The 22,670-nt window shown below is 40.8% G+C and overlaps 1 protein-coding gene across 3 annotated transcripts; it reads left to right on the top strand.

Annotated features, from left to right (window-relative positions):
* Positions 1-1,147: 1,147 nt before the first annotated feature.
* On the top strand, positions 1,148-22,609 carry AMPD1 (adenosine monophosphate deaminase 1). Of its 3 annotated transcripts, XM_082458451.1 has the most exons (16): positions 1,165-1,274; positions 2,589-2,600; positions 5,946-6,126; positions 7,444-7,615; positions 10,645-10,810; positions 14,276-14,495; positions 14,957-15,086; positions 16,118-16,312; positions 16,896-17,027; positions 17,791-17,954; positions 19,633-19,759; positions 19,941-20,104; positions 20,791-20,911; positions 21,577-21,750; positions 21,956-22,066; positions 22,428-22,609. In XM_082458451.1, the coding sequence occupies exons 1-16, from the start codon at positions 1,253-1,255 to the stop codon at positions 22,584-22,586; spliced, it is 2,250 nt and encodes a 749-aa protein (XP_082314577.1). In that variant the 5' UTR covers positions 1,165-1,252; the 3' UTR covers positions 22,587-22,609. The 3 variants fall into 3 exon arrangements, with proteins under 3 accessions (XP_082314578.1, XP_082314577.1, XP_082314579.1); XM_082458452.1 differs by lacking the exon at positions 2,589-2,600 and having other exon boundaries at positions 1,148-1,274; XM_082458453.1 differs by lacking the exon at positions 1,165-1,274 and having other exon boundaries at positions 2,516-2,600.
* Positions 22,610-22,670: the final 61 nt, after the last annotated feature.

Genomic DNA, 22,670 nt, shown 5'->3' on the forward strand with positions numbered 1-22,670 from the left:
GCACAGTAGGACTTCCCTGGTGGCACAGTGGTTGAGAGTCTGCCTGCCAATGCAGGGGACACGGGTTCGAGCCCTGGTCTGGGAGGATCCCACATGCCGCGGAGCAACTAGGCCCGTGAGCCACAACTACTGAGCCTGCGCATCTGGAGCTTGTGCTCTGCAACAAGAGAGGCCGCGATAGTGAGAGGCCCGCGCACCGCAATGAAGAGTGGCCCCCGCTCGCCGCAACTAGAGAAAGCCCTCGCACAGAAACGAAGACCCAACACAGCCAAAAATAAATAAATAAAATAAAATAAAATAAAAATAATAAATAAATAAAAGTTTAGCACAATAAAATTGAGGTCTTCCTGTATTTTGCTGTAACCAGGACTCTGTGTTACTGTGGAAGGAGCATGAGATTTTGGTCCAGAGAGACTTGGCTTTGCATTAACAATCAGAATGACTTTGGGCAAGGCACGTCTCTCCCCAGAGCCCCAGTTTTCTCATTTGGGAAGCAAGGGTAAGGTACTCCTTGCCTTATAGCATTGTAAGCAGGATCAAATAGATAATATTTGGAAAGTGCTTTGTATACTATAAAATGTTATGCATGAGAAATATATTCTTTTTGTAACAATATATAGAGTAAGGGTCCCTGAGCACTCTAGATGGCAGTTGTGCTTCCACAAGATTTGAAGTAAGTTTATGACTTAATTCATTAAATAAATTCTGTCAGGTGAATTTCTGCCAAGTCAGGAATATTTCTTAAGGGGTGTGTGTGTGCGTGTGTGTGTGTGTGTGTTGAGAGTTTGATGAATGTACCAGCATATTCCCCGACCACAGAAAGCTGTTCTCAGGACTGAAATCCTGAGGATCTTGACTTTCCAGAAGCCTGGACGATTTCATTGTGTTTCGCTAGGGTGGAAAATAGTCATCAGTGGTCCAGTCATACAAGAAAACTACACGTGAAGAGAATCCAATCCATAGGAAGATTTAGAGAGTATTGAAATGCAATTTCTGGCCTACCACAGATATCTTGTCTAAAATCCCAGGGTAAACACTGAAGGCTTCACCTGTTTTTCACAGTCAATGCCTAAAGCTATAAATAGGTCTAAAGCTCATCTGTCTCCTTTTAGCAGAGAAGGGTCAAATTACAGGGGCAAAGCAAAATAATAAAATGAATGTCAGCGTGTTTTACAGTGTCAGCCAGTCATCCCTACAGTCTCCTGTCTCTTCCTTTCTACTGTGCTATCCTAGAATCAAGGATCCCAGCACAATGTCTCTGTTGAAACTTCCAGGTAGGTGTGCAAAAGTGTTTGGAGAGTTCACTGCTTTTAATATGCAATCAATCCTTTAACTATCATGTCAGCTGGGGAATTCTTTATTTAAGGTTCATAGTATTTTTAACTAATACATTTCAGGAAAAGACAAGACAAGGTTTTCAAGGGGATTTTGGTTTTTAGTTTTAGGAGGGAGGTAGTCTTCTAAAACTGTATCATGTAGTAGCATCCTTGATGATCCCAGTAGAAAACTGTGTAAGATATTTATTATCTACTCTGCTAGTCTAAACAAAACCTGTGCTGCCACACTTGGGAGAAGGGTCCTATACAATGTCTTTAGCTATACCATTAGCTGAAAATCATGAGAATAATGGCAATATTAATATTAACCTGTGTATTCTGATGGTTCACAATCCAGGTTTGTACACAGAGTAATTTTCAAAATAATAATTTTATAAGTCTTTTTCATTATAAAAGTAATACGTTTCATGTGAAATAAAAAGAGAAATTTCACTGAAAAATAAGAGTAATAAACACTCATTTAGAGAAACTGAGAAATTTAGAAAAGTAGTTATAAAAAAAAAAAACCCCACAATCCTCATCATCCAAAGATAACTTTTAACATGTTAGTGTTTTTCTTTCAAATTATTTTCTTTGAAAATTTAAAGAATTTTTTAAAAAAACCACAGTTGAGATTATATTATACATGTGACTTTGTATCCTGCCCTTTTTTTGGCTTCACATTATAACTTAATCAGTTACCATGGCACTCCAAACTCTTCCTAAACATCATTTTAAATGGCTGTATAATATTCCAATTTTCTTAACCAATCCCTTAAGTTCTTTATGATTTTTTTAAGTATAAATGTGCTCTGACAATAATATTTGTACCTAAAGCTTTTTCCATGTTTAAGGATTATTTCAGTAGAATAGATTCTCAGAAATGGCTGTTTGGTAGGTGTTAACTGTTTACCAAATAAACTGTTTTCATTTACCTGCAATCAGCATTGTATGAGAGTTTCCATCCCTCTTGATCAGGTTTTTAAAAATCACATTTTACAAAGAGTACCTTTTTAAAATTATAAACATAAATTTAAAGAGACAAATTAGAAAGGAAAAGAATACGAAGAGATATATAATAACTATATTCCCAGGGTTTTCTATTGGCAGCAAATTGTAGAAAAATGGAAGAATGAGCTTTAATAACACATCCCACCACACCCCTTTCTTATACCAACCTACCTATTTATATTCCAAAGCATTGATTAGTAGCCACAATGATTTTTGAAAGTTGTTCATATATTTCATCTTGTTCTATTTTATTTCATACAGCTGAAGAAAAACGTGAGTATTTTGGGCTATTTTTCCTGCCATTTGCCAAAGTATCAATTTCTAAAAGATACTATTATTTAATTCAGAAGCATGGGTATTTTTCAGCAGTGTTTATTAATGATACCATTAAAAGCCAACAAAGATTTATAATGACCATAGATCTCCCGTAGCATAGCAAATGAACTCATGAATTTTCCTGCCTCCAGAAAAAAAAAAAAAATCCCTTTTTTAAAGAGAACCTCAGAGGGCATTCATTTGATATTCTGAAATAAAATAATCTTCTCCTTTAGACATTAGTTAAGGGGATCTACTGAGTCCTGCCGTAGTAAACCCTCCTCCAATGCAAAAAATTCCATGGTGAATTTTTGTGACCGGATAAAGTGAAACCCATTTTTTATAAAATTGTAACTTTTTATGTATGTTCCCCTCCATCTCAAGTCAGACTTGTCCTTTGACGGACTGATAGTACTCATGGTGCCTCTGAGTTCCTCTATGAGATGCCATGTGGCAGATGAAAGATCTACAACCTATCTTTCCTACACGTTAATAAAGCACTGCTGAGAAATAAGCATGTTTTTCTGGGTCTGCTGGGTGAAGAAGCAAGCATGATATTTCTTTTCTCAAGAGTCTTGCACTTCCCATGTTAATAATAATAATCCCCAACTTCTGGATAGTACTGTGTAGTTTTTAAAGTATTTCTTGTTTAATCTTTACAACAATTCTCTGAAGTTGACATTATTATTATTAATATTCCTCTTTTATGATGATGAACACTGAGGCTCCTAGTGATTATATGGTTTTCCCAAGGCCACCCAGCTGTTACAGACACTTTTTCTCACTCCTAGTCCAGTGTTCTTTCTGCTTCACCACTCTACTTCTTGTTTCTATTCTCTTATCTATTCTCTGTCTAAATGTGGATGTCCTAACCTCAAGACATTGCCACTCAGATGCTCCATTATCTCAAACATGCTCAAAAAAGAACTCAGCAATTATCTATACAAACCTCAGGGAGTCATCTGTACTTTACTCCATGAATTAGGTTGTCACCAAATCTTATCTACTCACCTTTTGAAATGTCAGTTTCACTCTTTCCTTCCCCTAATCACCACCACTCCCTGAAGTATTTTTGAAAGGCAAAGCTCTTGAATTAGGAATCAAATTTCAGCTGTGGTTACATGAAGCCAAAACAATTGGTTGATTCAGTGGAAGGAAATATCAACCATATAATTTTTGGTGATAATGTAAGCTACTTCTTGAGCGTAGAGTCTCTACTTTTCAACTGTCTATAGTGACTTAGGGAGATACAACCTAGTAAAAACAATGTTTAAAAACATGAAACAAATAGATATGTGCAGTCCCACATAATGGATGCTTGTTTTGGAAGACCCAGATCTCAAGCAAGTAGGATTTGGTTCCTGGGACTCCATTTCCATACTTTCCTTCCTGAGACCTCCAAGAGCATTGCCACAGACCCGTCATGACAAGCCAGTTGCATAGTCATCTTCATTCTCCTCCTCATCATCATCAGAGCCCACTGGCCTATTTCCATTTGCTCCCCATGGTACATGAAGCCTCTTCTAATTTCTGCTTGTCATTCATCTTTTAGGTGCATGTGCTTGCCTGTGATGCTCAGGGAGGAATGATACTATTTCTGGGGAACAGTTGGCTGTGGGGTGGGGAGGTATTCTCAGGTCATCAAATGTATCTACTTAGTTTTGTTTGTTCCTTCATGGATCTTGGTGCTTGCCAAAAAACTAGGGACAGCATCCAAAGATGCTTGTCAGTTTCAGGAAGTGCTTGAGCTCAATGAGACAAATAGATGCATGAAGTTCAGCCAACATATTGGGCTTCTCTGTTACTCTGCTGTGACAAGCCAGGTTTGAAAACTGGCTGACCTGACTGTTAGCGTTGGTGAAGTTATGAGTCAATTACTCTCATTTCCAATGTATGCTTCAGCCTATACTAAGCCATACCATTTATCATTTTCTTAATAACCCAAACCTAACTCCAAATACCAAATATCAGTCTGAGCAATGCTACCAAATTATGTCATTCAGTTTAATCTGGTGTTTTATTTTCCTTTAAAAAATTGCTCTAAAAAAGCATTTTCACATACATTATCTCACTTGATGTCACAACAGCCTTGTGAGTGAGGTTTGTAGGTATGCGTATTCCCACTTTATACATAAGGAAACTGAAACAGGAGAAGGTGAAGGAGTTGGTAAGTACAGAACAGTACTTGAATACAGTACACTTACCTAAATTGTAATTGAAAATGTGTCATTGTGGAGACTTGTATAGACATTGAAGGGGCAGGAGTGGGGGCATCTATCTTTCTGCATGCAGTTTGCTTTGTCATCACATGAAGAATGTTTCTGTCTTCTGCTGTTGCTCCAAATATCCAGCTGTTTGCTATTCTCATTATTTGCTACCTGCTCTTTTCTGGAAATACCAAGAGACTTTTAGAAGTATCGGAGGTTATAACTACTCAGATGGAAACAGCTGGGTGTCTGGAAAACACAGTAGAACTTAACAGAAAAGCAGATACTTGATGGCCATCACCACCCTATATGATAAAACTGGTTGTCTTGTATCCTAAGGATCTTGGGGTTGTTCATTGCCAGGCTAAAGGTCATCCTTCCACCCGTTTTAAGAATGGAAAAATTAAGGCAAGCAAAAGTAAAATGGGCTGTCCAAAGGTCACTCATTATGGAAGGCCACATGTCCACAAGAAATGGGACTCCCAACACTAGGCAGTAAATATTAGTGATTCCTCTCCCCCCAACACCAGCACATCACCAAGTCATCAGGATTTGAAAAAAATGAGGTTGTGATGTGTGACAGAAACACAGTATCTGTCTTATGAGGAAGAAAGGCCTTAAAGTACACATTTATTTCTCAGAACTATTTAGATCACTTATTTTGTTCAGGAAGAAGAACGCCAAGGACCAACAACCCTATCCACATCTTTAAAACCGTCAGAAAAACTCCACCAATCTGATAGGAAGGACTATGCTGCATGGTTACTATGAAATCAAACTTAGCCCTGCCAGAAAGAGGTGATCTTGGGTTAAGTGTTAATCCTGCAAGAGCCCAATCCCATCTTTAGGACACTCCTAAAGTGTGCTGTAAGAATCTGACCCGTGATTCTGAGAATGGATTTCCAAGCTACCCACACAGAAACCCACTAAAGAGAGAATAGGCATGAAGCTCCATCATGTTTCTGGCACACTGGGCAGACAGCAGGGGAGCCATGTACCCAGGGCAGTCCTTAGCACTGTGCCTTATGTGTAGCAGAAACTCTCGGATGACTCCTGAGAAAGTGCTTGAACACTAACACGCGAAAACCCCTTTTAGCTATTGATGATGCAACGCGGAGCTTTGCTGAAAAAGTGTTTGCCTCTGAAGTCAAAGATGAGGGAGGCTGTCATGAGATCTCCCCTTTTGATGTGGATGAGGTCTGTCCAATTTTGCACCATGAGATGCGCGAACACCTATTCCAGCTGGAGGCTCAGTCCACCCCCACAGAAGGCAGAAGGTAAGTGGTGTAAGTGGAATGTTTAGTACGTTGGTACACAAAGAAGGGGAAATGTCAGGGCAGATGGTTCACTCTGAATGGTGATTCAACTTGGAGGAAAAACTCTGTCAGAGTTAAACCCACACTCCCTTCAAACACACACACTAAATACACTAGGGTGAAGCGACGTGGACCAAAAAAGAAGAAAACAGTGGCCTTCCTACCTTCATCCAATCTGCCTTTAGTTGAAGCATTCCTGTTCACCCAAGCAAGAGGACATGATCTACCATGTGATTGTTCCAAACCAAAGTGGGCTGATGGCTGCTGTGCACACACTCAATTTCCACACTTATGAGTGTAGAAACTGGAACTTAAGAGCCTCATCTTTGGACTCTGTCCTTAGTCAACCTTAGTGTCGTGCTGCCTGATAGGAATCCTGCCCTCCAGCCAGTCTGACCTCCTGAAGGCCTCAGGGATACAGCGCTCTGTTTCTGCCCTCAGGCCCTGCCCATCCTATGCCTGTGATGCGTAACTACTGCCTTCCCTGAACAGATCCCTCTCCACAAATTCTGTTTATTTTCCCTTCTTTGAACTACTCTGGTACTCACTACTTGTCACTATGTGCCACAGTTTAGTCCTCAAACCTGTTGTTGACCACTTACTTGGACCCCCCTCCTCAAAACACTCCCCTCCCCCAACCAGCTCCACGGGGAGAAGGTCATTCTGCAGTCCTTCCCTTGGTTTTATTTCTTTAAGGAAATAACAACAATCCACCTTCTTTGGCATCCCCCATAGGACCTAACATAGGGCATGGGTCAAAGTAGAAACTGAATAAATACATGTTGATTTGAGGAAGTAATGTTGATTAAGCAACTTACAAGTTCCAGGTAGTGTGCTAAGCATTTTATAAACATTAAATCTCACAGAAATCCTGTATGGTAGACATTATTACACCACTTTTTTAGAGAGAGAGACAGAAGCTCACAGAATTTAAGGGACATGCACCAAATGACACAGGTACTAACTGACATAGCCTGTGCTTACTGCAGCACCCAGACTGCCTGTTCTGCTGGGAGTGGGCCTCCTGTGCAGGACAGTGTCATGCTGAGAGTCTTCTAGTACATTCCCTAAGGCCCACCGTTCCAAGGTATATGAGGACGAAAGGAACACTGTAACATGATACCCCTTTCCATAAGGTTGGATCCTATTTCTGACACCCAGCCCACATTTAATTTTCACTGTTTTTCCTCAAAATGAAATTGTATAGTGGAACATCAACTTATCACAATGAAAATCCTAATGAAGATAAAGTTAACTCTTTTTATTTTTCAATTTCAGACCCAGAAAAAAGCGTTTCTTTGGACATAAGACCATTAGTTTGTCCGTTCCACAAAGTGAAACATCTTCCACCACATTGCCCCACATTGATGAATGCAGTTCTCCGTCTCCCGCCTACCAGACAGTGCCTGATTTTCAGAGAGTGCAGATCACAGGCGATTATTCCTCTGGGGTGAGTTGCTTCTTGCCCCTCACACGTAGCTGCTAGGAAGATACTCAGCTTGATTGTTTCAGCTTCTTTCCTTCCTCCCCTTCTTTTTGAGGAAGGTGTTAGCTCACCTGTCCTTTGCTATACTTCATTATCACATTTCAATACCAATATGCTATGACTTTTAAAAAAATTTTATTGAAGTATGATTGATATACAATGTTGTGTTAACTTCTACTGTACAGCAAAGTGATTCAGTTTTACATATATATATATTCCTTTTTATATTCTTTTCCATTATGGTTTATCGCAGGATGCTGAATATAGTTCCCTGTGCTATACAGTAGGACCTTGTTGTTTACGATATGCTATGACTTATATTTCTGTTTTGCTTTTATCATCTCACATAATTTCCCCTCCTTTATCTCATTTGCTTGCACATGCGAATACGCAGTAGAATGTGGTGTGTGTGTTACAGAATACAGTGGACAGATTTTGAAAGAAGAACCAAAGAGAGTAGCAACTGAACTAGTCTCACTGAGGGCATCATAAAGCAGGAAAGGAAGCCTCAGGGAGGCCCGGGGGGCAGGGTGGGGAGGGGCTCTTGGGGAAAGATGGACCCAGAGCAGACCTAGAATGGAGAGACAGGCTGCAGGTAGCATTAACCAATCAAAGAAAACAGATCAGGAGAAAGAGAGAGAGAAGAGGAAAGAAGAGTTGAGAGACCAGAGAAAAGAAGATGAGAGAGGACTTCCCTGGCAGTGCAGTGATTAAGAGTCCGCCTGCCAATGCAGGGGACATGTGTTCGAGCCCTGGTCCGGGAAGATCCCACATGCCACGGAGCAACTAAGCGCGTGTGCCACAACTACTGAGCCTGCGCTCTAGAGCCTGCGAGCCACAACTACTGAGCCCACGTGCCACAACAACTGAAGCCCGCGTGCCTAGGGCCTGTGCTCCGCAACAAAGAGAAGCTACTGCAATGAGAAGCCCGTGCACTGCAACGAAGAGTAGCCCCTGCTCGCCACAACTAGAGAAAGCCCACGCGCAGCAATGAAGACCCAACGCAGCCAAAAATAAATAAATAAATAAATTTATTTTTTTTAAAAAAAAGAAGAAGATGAGAGAGAAGTCAGAACATTCTAATGCAGCTATTGTTTTTTGACCAACTGTCCTCTCCAATTTCATCACAGATGCTTACACAGTAGATTATTGCTTGGAACAGATTCTGGTATGCCACAGGGATAGTAAACTCAGGTTGCAAGCAACTTGACCTGCCTGTCCTATCCAGAACAGTTGGTCAATAAATAAATCTCTGCCACATGGACTTGCAAAATCAGCATCATATTGGAGAAATTGCTGTTTAGCCATTGGCCTATGCTCCAAATATAGTTTTAATGACAAGTCCTAAACCCTCTTCTCATGTAACTGACCCACTAAGGGTCAGTCCCAAGATATTTAAAAATGACAGAGCAATGAAATGGACACTATTCTTGTTTATTCGTTTTCTGCATGATAACATGTGTGCTCTATAAATGGCAGGGATTTTAGATGTTAAATAACTGAAACGAAATGTTTAATAGCAACGTGGAAAACAAAGTTTGGAGAAGGCCAGAGTTCAAAAAAACCACAAATATTAAGAGACAAACTTGATCCCTATGTGCTTGGTGGAAATGAAAACAGGAATAAAAAGAAAGAAGATGAGAGGAAGGACAAGGCCACAGAAGTCAGGGATTAGCTTCTCCTCCTATAAAAGCTGGAGGGCACCTGAAACCTTGGCCTGGAGTCTTTTCTTTTCTTTCTTTCTTTCTTTCTTTTTTCTTTTTATTTTTTTTTAACATCTTTATTGGAGTATAATTGCTTTGAAGAACCAAGTATGTGGCTACACCTGTTGGCTGAAGGTGACTGAGCTGCTGAGCTACACTCCACCTAGTTGTGGCCTGTACCTGAATCAGTCTTTGCCTTTATAACTGAACAGAGAGGTAAAGGGGGAATTAGGGCTAAGTTCCCAAGGACATTCATCCCAGATAAACAACAAATTCAATGTAATCAGTCCTTATTGAGCACATACTCTGTGCCAGGCACTGTGTGCTAAGTGCTGAGGACGAGAAGGTGGATAAGATCCAGCTCTTGTCCTCAAGGAGCTTTTAGATGGGTGGCCCATTAGGTAGCAAAGGAACAAGCATGCTATTGGAAGTAGACCCCCAGACCTAGCACCTGTGCCAGACTCTCTTGGCCAAGGTCAGCAAGACATTAAAAAGAGTTCAACTGTTTAGGATTAATATCTGGACTTCAAACCATTGGGAACAAGCTTACATTGGTCCCAGAAAGTCTTTGGGCTCTGATGATGAGCATGCAATGATTTAGAGTTATAACTGTTTGGGCATGTCAAGCCCAGCCAGGAGTTGGGGATGGGGCCAGGGAAATAGACCAGTTTTAGGAAATTTCTAGCAGTTCTAAGAAAATTTTACTCTAGAATCTCTGTTTGTAGTCCCAGATAAAATTCTGTTCAAAACCATCCCAAAGAATGACTTCTCACAGGATGATGTCTTGATCTGTCTCTAGCTACAGAAGGCAGTGCATGGGTGACAGGGTTTGAGGGAAGTGTGACACCTTATTCCTCCCCCAATTTTTCCCACACTGATCAGCAGGTGATTTGAGTTCTCAAATTACACCAACGTTGTCTTTCAGTTGAGATATTGTCTTCAGAAGCCCATACGTAAAATGTTCTTTTGTTACCTGGAGAAAGTATTGTCCATGTTAGAATGGGTTCTTTTAATCATATTTGCTAGATAATCACTGCTATCTAGCAAAAACCAAAAACAAATACGGGACTGTAAGGAAAGACTCATAGGACAGACACGTTTTGGCAGAAATGGAAGAGCGATTAAAACTTCAGGGCCTGCTCCTTGAGGGGGACCCAGGGCCCAAGTTGAGTGAGAAGTAGGAGCTGCTCAGCAGGGGCTGTGACACCCAGGAGAGCTGGGAGGTGCCAATGACAAGCTTTACCCACTTCTCCAATTTTCACAGGAGCTACTCTGAAATTTTCTTGGTAGGTTACGGTTGAAGATTTCGAAATGGTTTGCAAAGGTCTTTATCGGGCACTGTGTATACGGGAGAAGTATATGAAGAAGTCGTTTCAGAGGTTTCCAAAAACCCCTTCCCAGCACTTGAGGAACATTGAGGGTGAGGCTTGGGTACCAAATGAGAGCTTCTCTCCAGGTAAGTGATGTTCTTATATAATGTCTGGAACATAGCTTTAGGTTTAACTACTAACTATTAAATGTGCCCCATGATTATAAGTAACCCAGTTTTAAGATATCATAGTCATCTTTGGCTCCACTCTCTCTCCCGCCCAAGTGCCCAATCACTTGATTCAGTCTGTACAGTATCTCTCAGAACCAACTCTCTTCACCATTCCTCAAGCCCTAATTTAGGTGCATATTTCTCTTTGTCCAGATCATTGCAATAGCTTCCTAACTACTCTGTTAACTTCTAATCTCACTTCCTTTCGGTTCATCCTCACTTTGGTACCAGTTATTATAAAACAGATCTGAGCACATCCTTCTCCTGACAAAAACCTTTAACTACTCCCCCTACAAAGTTAAGTCCAGTCTTGAGCCTGGCATTCAAGGCCTACCACCATCTAGCCTTCTAACTATGTTTTATTTATCTGTTATTTATTTATTTTTGGACTTGCACACTCAATCTATTTATAAACTTACCTCCTTTACTCCACCTTTGAACTCTTTGTCCGGGTTGGAAGCATATCCTGTTGTCCATTTAGTTCAGCACATTCCTGCCCCTGTACTGTTGCCATGCCATTCCCTGTGCTGCATTGCCCTTCCTTTCACTTTTTTACTATATGTCCAAATGTCCAGATCCAGTCTCATCCTTCAAGGTGCAGCCCAACCATTATCATTTCCTTCCTTCCTCTTCCTCTGACCTCTGGATAAAAGTAAACTACAAGTTTTTACTTTCCATTGCACTTTATTTACATATCTCACTTTTTACTTTCTGTCTTGTATAGTACATATTTTAAAACAATCAGATTTTAATAATTTCTATTGTATAACTGTATCATAATTTATTTAACCAATTCCTATATTTAGGCATTTAGATTTCTGACTTTTAAAAGTTTATTTCCGAGTGACCCCCTAGAAAAAAGCTTTCTTATTTAAAAATACAACATCTAAAACACTTTTAGGGTTATTACTGTCTCTAATCAATGTCTTATGCCTTTTATACCTATAAGTTTTTAAATTATACATTGGAAATTTCTCTACCTAATTATGATCCTGAGGTCCTAAATGATCAAACATTAAAGAAAATTCATGAAAAAAAAAAAAAGTTTATTTCCAACAAGGTTACAATAAGCATCTTTATTAAGACATCTTTGTACAATTGCTCTATATCTTTAGGATTAGACTTCTAGAATTGAAATTCAGGGGAGGCAGCTATTTAAGGTTTTTGAACTATCAAATTGTTATGTTGTTAAAGATTTCCAGTTCTAGAGCTTCTTCTCTTTAATTCCTTTTAATATTAAAATCATATTAAACATGTTCCAGTTTGGTAACTCATAACATTGGTTTGTTCATCTTCTATAGTATTGACATTTAGGATGTTTGTCTTGCCTTTGTTTCTCCTAAATTATACTTTATCTCTCTAGTATATTTAAGAGTAGGGACTCGAAAGTTTATACTTGACATAGCAATGTACTGTCTCACTTCTTTCGTGTTCCTTATCTCAGTTTTGGATAGAAAATGTGCCAACTTTTTCTTTTCTTTTTTTTTTTTTGGTCATCAAAATTTATACAGCAGGTTCTTTTTTTTTTTTTAAATATATATGTTTCTTAGTAAATTTATTTATTTATTTTTGGCTGCGTTGGGTCTTCGCTGCCGCACGTGGGCTTTCTCTCGTTGCAGCGAGCAGAGGCTCCTCTTCGTTGCGGTGTGCGGGCTTCTCACTGTGGTGGCTTCGCTTTGTTGCAGAGCACGGGCTCTAGGCACGAGGGCTTCAGTAGTTGTGGCACGCGGGCTCAGTAGTTGTGGCTCACGGGCTCTGGAGCGCAGGCTCAGCAGTTGTGGTGCACGGGCTTAGTTGCTCCGTGGCATGTGGGATCCTCCCGGACCAGGGCTCGAACCCGTGTCCCCTGCATCGGCAGGCGGATTCTTAACCACTGTGCCACCAGGGAAGCCCTATACAGCAGGTTCTTATTCGTTATCCATTTAATACATATTAGTGTATATATATCAATCCCAATCTCCCAATTCATCACACCACCACACCCAAACTTTTTCTTTCTATATTATTTTTCTCACTTTGGCTGTCTTACAAACAGGAGAATTTCTGATGCCTTGGGCACATACTTGTTGAAAGTAAAAGAAGTGCTTTAAAGGCTGTGACAGTATGGAATTTGTTCTTGGCTTTCTTAGGTTGAAATTGTTATCAGTGGAAAGAAGGGGACCTTTATCCACATGATCCCTTCTCAAATCCTTTAGCAAAAATTGCATGTGCTTTAAAAGGTGGGAAGTATATTATAATTACAATAAGAATTACAACTCTTTGGGCTTCCCTGGTGGCGCAGTGGTTGAGAGTCTGCCTGCCAATGCAGGAGACACGGGTTCGAGCCCTGGTCTGGGAAGATCCCACATGCCGCGGAGCAACTAAGCCCGTGAGCCACAACTACTGAGCCTGCGCGTCTGGAGCCTGTGCTCCGCAACGGGAGAGGCCACGACAGTGAGAGGCCCGCGCACCGCGATGAAGAGTGGCCCCCGCTCGCCGCAATTGGAGAAAGCCCTCGCACAGAAACGAAGACCCAACACAGCCAAAAATAAATCAACAAATAAATTTATAAAAAAAAAAAAAAAGAATTACAACTCTTAGAATTTATATTTATATTAAAAACCACTCTAGATGGAGCACAAAGGATTTTAGGGCCATGAGACTATTCTGTACGGTACTAAAAGGGTAGATACATGTCATTATGCATTTGTCAAAACTCATAGATAGAAGGTACACCACCAAGAGTGAACCCTAAGGCAAACAACACTATGGACTTTGGGTGATCATGGCGTGTCCGTGTAGGTTCATCGATTGTAACAAATGTTCCGCTCTGATTTGAGGTGTTGACAGCAGGGGAGGCTGTGCATGTGTCGGGACAGGGGGTGTGGGGACTCTGTACTTGGCGCCCAATTTTGCTGTGAACCTAAAACTGCTCTAAAAAATTAAGTCTATTAAAAAATAACCACTCTAAATTAAGACTGATACAGAAGCTTGGTTTAAATAAGGAAAAGGCCCAAACTCTAGTTTTTAACGGTAGTTTTACTTTTATTTCTATGTAGTCATCTCAAATGTTAATAAAATGCTCTTAACAGGAAGACTTTAACAACTTTAATAAATAACGAAAATGGTTTGTAAGTAGTATTGCAATTATATAAACAGCAATTCTGAAGAACTTGAAAATCATTCTTACACTAGATACAATGTTATAGTTATTTTATACTACTAATTTAGTCACCTTTGGGAAATAATGTAAAAATAAACTTTAGCTTAGCTCTGGGTAATTACAACTTATGACATACAGAATTCCATACAAATGAGATCTTACAGTATTTAACTTTGGTTATTTTTATGTGGTCATTCATCCTATGTGCTGATATATTATTGTGTGTTTTATTGAAAAAGTCTTTACCCCTCCTCTGAAGAAGAGAGAAGACCCCTTCCGAACAGATAACCTCCCAGAAAACCTCGGTTATCACCTCAAAATGAAGGACGGTGTGGTTTACATCTATCCTAATGAAGAAGCAGCCAGCAAAGAGGAGCCTAAGCCACTTCCTTACCCAAATCTGGACACCTTCTTAGATGATATGAATTTTTTACTTGCTTTAATTGCCCGAGGACCCGTGTAAGTGTTAAGACCTAAACTACTGCTACTATTACTACTACTGACAGTAAGGCTACGTATTAATTAATTGCTTACAGGGTTCAAACGCTATGTTAAAACCTTCATGTGCATTGTTTCTTTTTCTCCTCACAATCGTTCTATGAGGTGGGTATTTTTATAACTCCCAATTTACACGCTGAGACTTTGACGAGTTAAGTGATTTGCCCAAAGTCACACAGGTGGCTGAGACAGGCTTTGAGCCCCAATCCTCCCTCATTATTATTTATGTACAATTTTGATGAAAAGATTAAGTCCTTGGAGCCCAATACTTTTCAAGTTAGATTAATGCAGAGTAAGCCAGTTCCATTTGGAAACAAACATAATTGTTTTCTACAGGTTATAAGGGTCCTGATGGTTTTGAAATTGTGACTGTTTTCCTTAAATGTCTGGAATTTTTTACAATCATGATTTAATTTTCACAGTAAGACCTATACCCACCGGCGCCTGAAGTTCCTCTCCTCCAAGTTTCAGGTCCATCAGATGCTCAACGAGATGGATGAGTTGAAGGAGCTGAAGAGCAACCCCCACCGGGATTTTTACAACTGCAGGAAGGTAAACATATTCGCTGCTCAGGGGTCATTCCTGGACAAAAACATTAATCCACTTATTTCTTGAACAGGACAAGAAAGATACTGTTTTACTGATACATGTAAGATTTCTGCAGGTTCAGTAGAATTTCATGAAAGCAAATAGATGATGTCTAAAAGATTAAAATGCCTTTTCTACTGTTTTCCGCATAGAAAGGTTTATCACATTATTGCCATACAAAATTATAGTTATCATCAACAACAAAAATAATAAAAACGAATAGAACCTCAAAAACCGCTATTCTAGGATTTGAAAGGTCTTCATTCTAGTCTTCTTTCTTCTAATTCCTGACTGTAAGACATTGGGGGGGGGAGTAATTAAATATTTCTGAGTTTCAGTTTCCTTATTTGTAAAACTGGGAAATATATCTGCTCAATCTAGCTCACAAGAGGATTGTGAATAGCAAATGGAAAACTAATCAACTAGAAACACTTCCAAGATGTGTTCTGACCACTTAAGTGATTGCAAGGAAGTGGGAGTAGGAAATATATGAGCAGAGGTTTGGGACCAAACCCTGGCTCAGCCACCTGTATAACCTTGGGCAAATTACTTAATCTATCAAAACTTCCGCTTATAAAATTGTACTCATAAAAATACCTAACTCATAAGTGCCATCGCTGTGCCATGGCTTCATCATTTCAACCTTTCTCCCTTTGGGGCTGAAAGCTGTAGCAGCTGCTTCACTTCCAGCTGTGTCTCATGGGTGGAGAATTGTCCCCAAGACTTTTGTGTGGATCAAATGTAGGAAGTAAATTTGATGCACAGATATCCAAGAGAAGCAGGCAATATTATTGTATCCAGCCTAACCTTTCACATCCTCACAAGGGCTCAAAAAGGTGCTATGGGTTCATTTTTTGCTCGGCCACCTCCACCAGCTGTGAGGTCACACCCCTATCATATACTCCTTTCTCCCATCACAGTGGGATTGGCAGGCACCACAGAGCAGCATAACTCAAGCTGATTGTTGGTTTTTCTTTCTCTGAATGTACACACAGGTGGATACCCATATCCATGCAGCCGCTTGCATGAACCAGAAACATCTATTGCGCTTTATTAAGAAATCCTACCAAGTTGATGCTGACAGAGTGGTCTATAGCACCAAGGAGAAAAATCTGACCCTAAAGGAACTTTTTGCTAAATTAAAAATGCATCCCTACGACCTGACCGTTGATTCTCTGGATGTTCATGCTGTAGGTTGAAAAGATAATGTCAGTTTCATCTACTACTCAGAGCCCCACACGCCTTTCTCCTACAAACTCTCCCTTCTCAGAGCCCGCTAAACTACGTGGGCTTACCATGCTGACTGAAAGAACCCATGGACAACTTTGAGGTTCTCTCATTGTCAGCTATATTGGATTCCATTCTTGGAGCCCAAGCCCTTCTCCTGTTTAGTTTTTTGTTTTTTTTTATAACTTTATTTTATTTATTTATTTTATTTATTTATTTATTCGTTGCTGTGCGCGGGCTTTCTCTAGTTGTGGCGAGCTAGGGCTACTCTTCATTGTGGTGCGCATGCTTCTCATTGCGGTGGCTTCTCCTGTTGCGGAGCACGGGCTCTAGACACGGGCTTTAGTAGTTGCAGCACGCAGGCTCAGTAGTTGTGGCTCGTGGGCTCTAGAGCACAGGCTCAGTAGTTGCGGCACACTGGCTTAGTTGCTCCGTGCCAAGCCCTTCTCCTGTTACCAGGCCCCTGTTCCTTGTGGCCATTCCCTAACTCTCTGTGTTCAGGCAGCTCTGATAAAGATACACTTGTGCTCCTGTTTCCTGATGCAGGGACGTCAGACTTTCCAGCGTTTTGATAAGTTCAATGACAAATACAATCCTGTAGGAGCAAGTGAGCTACGGGACATCTACCTGAAGACAGACAATTACATTAATGGGGAATATTTTGCCACTATCATCAAGGTGAGGAGAAATCAACCAGATCTACGGTACCTGGCCTGGTTCTTGAGGAGGGGGAAGAAGAGAGGGAGGGAAGGAAGGAGAAAAGAGGGAAGGAAGGAAGGAGGGAAGAAGAAAGGGAGGGAGGGAAGAAGGAGAGAGGGAAAAAAGGAAGGAATAAAGAGGGAAGGAAGGAAGGAAAGAAGGGAGGGAGGGAGGGAGGAAGGGTGCTATCCCTGGGGTCAGGCAATACACAAATGAATGTGATAATTTCTTCTGAAACATTCACTGTAATGATTTTAAAAGACCTTGATTCCTAGGACAGAGACACTAAGGGTGAGGATTTGGGATTAAGGACCTGGCTCTTCCAGGCTTTTGGAGTTGTAAGTTCAGGAAGAATTAGGATCAGAATCCATCCTGATCTTCATGACACCTGAACCTTAGGAGGCAGGAATGACAGGTGCAGTTGGGAGATGTGTGTTTTGGGAGATAGGGGGCATATGAAAAGCTGAATTTCTTTTGCAGCAGTGCCTTGGGATTTCATCATCTTTAGTCTGACTCTTTTTCTCTCTAGACTCCATTACACCCTATCAGTCCTTTAGCCCGACTAGCTCCCCCTCACCTCTCAGGCTCCTTACATCTTAACCTTGATAGTTTTCCTCCGACTTCCTTTCACATTTCCTCTGTTCTCCTTAGTACCCATCTCCTCTCCCTAGACCCCACAGGTTTAGACCCCTGAGGGACCTGTGGGAATTCCTGGCTTTGGACTCCTCTCTTGGCTTTGCAGGAGGTAGGTGCAGACTTGGTGGACGCCAAGTACCAGCACACTGAGCCCCGCCTGTCTATCTACGGCCGCAGTCCTGATGAGTGGAGCAAACTCTCCACCTGGTTCGTCCGAAACCACATCTACTGCCCCAACATGACATGGATGATCCAGGTCCCCAGGATCTAGTACGTACCCACCCACTGGAAACCCTAAAGCCTGCCTTCATCCCACCTGCCTCACCTCCTCCACACCAACAAGGAGTGTGCAGCACATCTGGACAGAAATAAGCTTTGTTAAACAGCACTCAGTACTGGGGCCCGGGTGCCTGGTTTTGTCCACTCTGGGTTTAGCACTCTCGATGACAGACAGGAGTTAGGAGGATCATTTCAGTTCAGTTTTCTAACCAGGTTTTTTTGGTTTTGTTTTTTAAAACAGGGGACTTTATGCAGATCACAAAATAACTTACTGAGAATGATTAAGACTTAGGATAAGAACTATATACATTTTACTATACATTTTCTTTCTCTTGGTCTTCCTCTCTGTGTCCAGTTCACTCTTTCCCATGCGCATCTGTACGGGGGGTGTACCTTTCTTGTGTCAGAACCTCTAACCACTGTCTGCCAATTGTCTCATCTACAAGTGCTCAAGTTCTCCATAATTAACGAGTATTTATCAATAGTGTTATCACCTGCTAATTACTCATTGCCCTCAGGGATGTTCATATCATTGATCTTTCATCCAACTTAAGTGTTTATATATTGTCTGGCCACCTACCTCCATGCTCTGTGTGCCCTGTGACAATGCAAGAGTTTTATCCTGTCTCTTTAGCCAAAAAAAAAGTAACTTTTTGACTGGAGTAAAACATCCTGCCTAATATCATTAAGGCAGAGATATTAAGGCATTAGAGTGTGGTGGTTAGAAGCATGGGCCCTGGCTCTGGACTGGCTATGCTTGAATCCTGGCTCTACCACTTACTAGCTGTGTGACCTTTGGCAAGTTGCATGACCTCTCTGTGCCTTAGTTTCATCATCTTTAAAATGGGGTCATAATGGTACCTAATTTATTTGTTTTATGAGGATTAAATTAGCTAATACTTCTGGCCACTTAAAAGAGTGGATGGCATATATTGAGTGCCATTTAAGAATTTGTTAGATTGCCCCCTGGCTACAGCATATCAGAGGTGTTCTTGATAACTGTTTCATGCTCACGATACCACACACATAAAAATCATTGAACCTTTCATGACAGAGTTTCCATACTCTTCATTTTCTATCTGGACTTAGCTGTGAACGTTTAGTTTTCTTACCACAGAGGATTTGTAGAAGATATAGGGGCATGTGGTCTAGCAAGAAATTTATACCTCCTATTCCAAACCCAAACTGAATCCTTCTTTATGGGTAACCAAGAAGAATGTACCAGAGTGGGGCTTCCCTGGTGGCTCAGTGGTTAAGAATCCGCCTGCCAATGCAGGGGACACGGGTTCACGCCCTGGTCCGGGAAGATCCCACATGCCGCGGAGCAACTAAGCCCGTGAGCCACAACTACTGAGCCTGCGCTCTAGAGCCCGTGCTCCGTAACAAGAGAAGCCACTGCAATGAGAAGCCCGCGCACCACAACGAAGAGTGACCTCCGCTTGCCCCAAGTAGAGAAAGCCCACGTGCAGCAACGAAGACCCAATGCAGCCAAAAATAAATAAATAAATAAAATTAAAAAATAAGAATGTACCAGAGTGGACCTAGGATGGAGACACTAGGTCTTCTCCTGAACATGGCGTTTAGTCCTTTGCTTGCTTTTGGTCCTTTGCTTTGAACTGTCAGTCCAAAAAAGCTTTACCTCCTAAATTCTCTTCATTCCTGCCTCTAGTGATGTGTTCCGATCTAAGAATTTCCTTCCACACTTCGGAAAGATGCTGGAGAATATTTTCATGCCAGTGTTTGAGGCCACCATCAACCCCCAGGCTCACCCAGACCTCAGTGTCTTCCTCAAGCATGTAAGCATGGCCCTGAAGGCCTTCCTATGGCTGCACATGACAGCCCGCCTACCTAGCCATGATTAATTCTTGATGCTTATCTCTGACATTTGGTCCTTGCCTTTGGAAGCTGAAAGTTTGTCTGAGGGCTGGGACCCTGCGTTCAGACTGAACCCATTACGTGGCTCACTCTTCTTGACAGATTACTGGCTTCGACAGCGTGGATGATGAGTCCAAACACAGTGGCCACATGTTCTCCTCCAAGAGCCCTAAGCCCCAGGAGTGGACCATGGCAAAGAATCCATCTTACACTTACTATGCCTACTATATGTACGCAAACATCATGGTGCTCAACAGCCTGAGAAAGTAAGTAGATGAGAACTGGAGCTAGAAGGAGAATCTATTTAACACACCTCTTTCCTCATACAGTGGCATCCTAGGTGGTTGAGGGCCTATGCTGCTGGGATGCTGCCAGCTGGCCCAGAGCAGAAATTTCTTTCCCTTGTCTTTTTCTTCGGTTTCTTTATTTATTTAGGGGCAGGAATGGACAGTTTGGAGCCTTCAGTAACTTTCACAGTTCCTTTTCTTTGGAAGTTTAGGAATTTAATCACTGTGCAATTTATTATAAAATTCCATACATTTTACCCTTCTTGATATATCTGGGTAAGGAATAAATAGAGGACTATCATAATGGGGTTTTCTGGAAATGTTTCCCCGCTAAAGTGTGAGTAAGAGAAACAACGACATGGTGATATTGGTAAACTTTGGGTGGAAACTGAAGATGCTTCTGTTCAGGTAATCAAAACTTTCCTCCATACCCTCATATCCTATGTTGTCTCTTTTTTCAAAAAGCCTGTGTTTGGGAAGAATTAAGATTATGATTTGGAATTGTCAGTTTTGCTGAATATTTTGGATACCCCACTCCCTTTCACTCCCTTTCAGAGTGTTCTGGTGTTTCCTACCAGATTTTCTTATAAATCACTCTATGCCCAGAATTGTTGCCAGGTCCCAGTCAGTCACCTGTGATTGCTATAGCAGCTCCGTTTCCCTAGGGAACGAGGCATGAATACGTTTCTGTTCCGACCTCACTGTGGGGAAGCTGGAGCTCTCACCCATCTCATGACAGCATTCATGACAGCAGATAATATCTCTCATGGCCTGAATTTGAAAAAGGTGAGTTGGAAGCTCTCTTCTCAATATTAACTTTTATATTGGAGCTAGAGGAACAGAATTTTTTCCCTTATCATTTTGTCACAAGTCATTATCAACACTGGAATCAAATTAAAGTAGAGCAAAAAAAAGCTTTTTGAGATTATTTAGTGCATTTCATTTTACAGAGGCACGGAGAAGTAAAGGAACTTGCTCAAGATTACCTAGCTAGTTGGTGGCAGGGAGGAGTTAATGCAGATCGCCTGACTCGCGTCTTAGAACTCTGACAAGGGATAAATCAGAGGCAGCTTGGCTTACCTGAAACTGGTTTTCACCAGATTTCATGTTATAGCATGTTTTAAAATGCCTCTGGTGTGAGTCAGAACTTTCTTGTAGAGAAAAAAAATGTTTCAAGGTGAAGTCTTTTGCCTAAGATGGGCCATCTAACTTAGACAATTAAAACGCAAACAACTGGGTTTGACTCAATGCTTCTGAAAATTGATCCCAAATAAATTTCTTCTAAATAGTATTTACATTTAAAAACTAGCATTCTTCTTTACAAGGGGATTTAAAGAATAGGTGATAATTTTGTTGAAAGGTAAAACTTGAGGTAACCAGGAGGTTTTAACTTTTCTAGTTTGTATCCCTTTTTCAACATTAAAAATTTTTTTTTCACTCTTCCTTTACAGAGTCCTGTGTTACAGTATTTGTTCTTCTTAGCCCAGATTCCCATCGCTATGTCGCCATTAAGTAACAACAGCTTATTTCTAGAATATGCCAAAAATCCTTTTTTAGATTTCCTCCAGAAAGGGCTAATGATCTCACTGTCTACAGATGACCCGATGCAATTCCACTTCACCAAGGTACGCATATGGAATTTTGAGTAATACAAGTATATTTTTGCTGAAATGTTGTTTACCACCCAGAATTTTAAAGTCGAATCAAGATATTTCATTATTCTTTTGGTGCAGGATGTGGGTTATTTCTTTTAATGCATTCCTTTTTCTTCCTTTTTTCTTCTTCTTCTTTTTTTTTTTTTTTTGGCCTCATGTAAATAAATAACCCAAGGAGCCCCTAATGGAAGAATATGCCATTGCTGCACAAGTCTTCAAGCTGAGTACCTGTGATATGTGTGAAGTGGCAAGAAACAGTGTTCTGCAATGTGGAATTTCTCATGAGGTAGACCTGCCCTTGATTGGCTGTCCTTCTGAGTTTAGAATTTGGTAACTTGAATATTGAAAAATTAGTTGGGGAAACATGTTGAAAAATTATTTCACAAATCATGTGCAGTTACTATGGACAGGGGCTAGAAAAAATTATTCTGTCTCTCTGGCCATGCTTTTTGGGCAAGGGAAATAAAATATACTTGATTTCTCAGCAGACTTTGCATATTGAGGTACTGGATGAGCGCTTTTAATGGTTTATTGTTTTCCTCTTGCCCATAGCTAGCATAAGGAAGGAATCTTTGTGGAGGATGTAATTATTGTCTATATCAGGGTAAAAAGAGACAACAATCATTCTGTTTCCTTTTCTCTTATAGGAGAAAGCAAAGTTTCTGGGCGACAATTACCTTGAAGAAGGCCCTACTGGAAATGATATCCGAAAGACAAATGTGGCCCAAATCCGCATGGCCTATCGCTACGAAACCTGGTGTTATGAACTTAATTTAATTGCTGAAGGCATTAAATCAGGAGAATAAAACAAATAAACCAAATAATAATATGGGTGAGATTTTCATTGTAGAGTGTGAATAACAATAGTTACCAGTTATTGAATCCCTACT

This window comes from Balaenoptera physalus, assembly GCF_965194825.1.
Source record: "Balaenoptera physalus genome assembly, chromosome: 1".
NCBI classification, from domain to species: domain Eukaryota; kingdom Metazoa; phylum Chordata; class Mammalia; order Artiodactyla; family Balaenopteridae; genus Balaenoptera; species Balaenoptera physalus.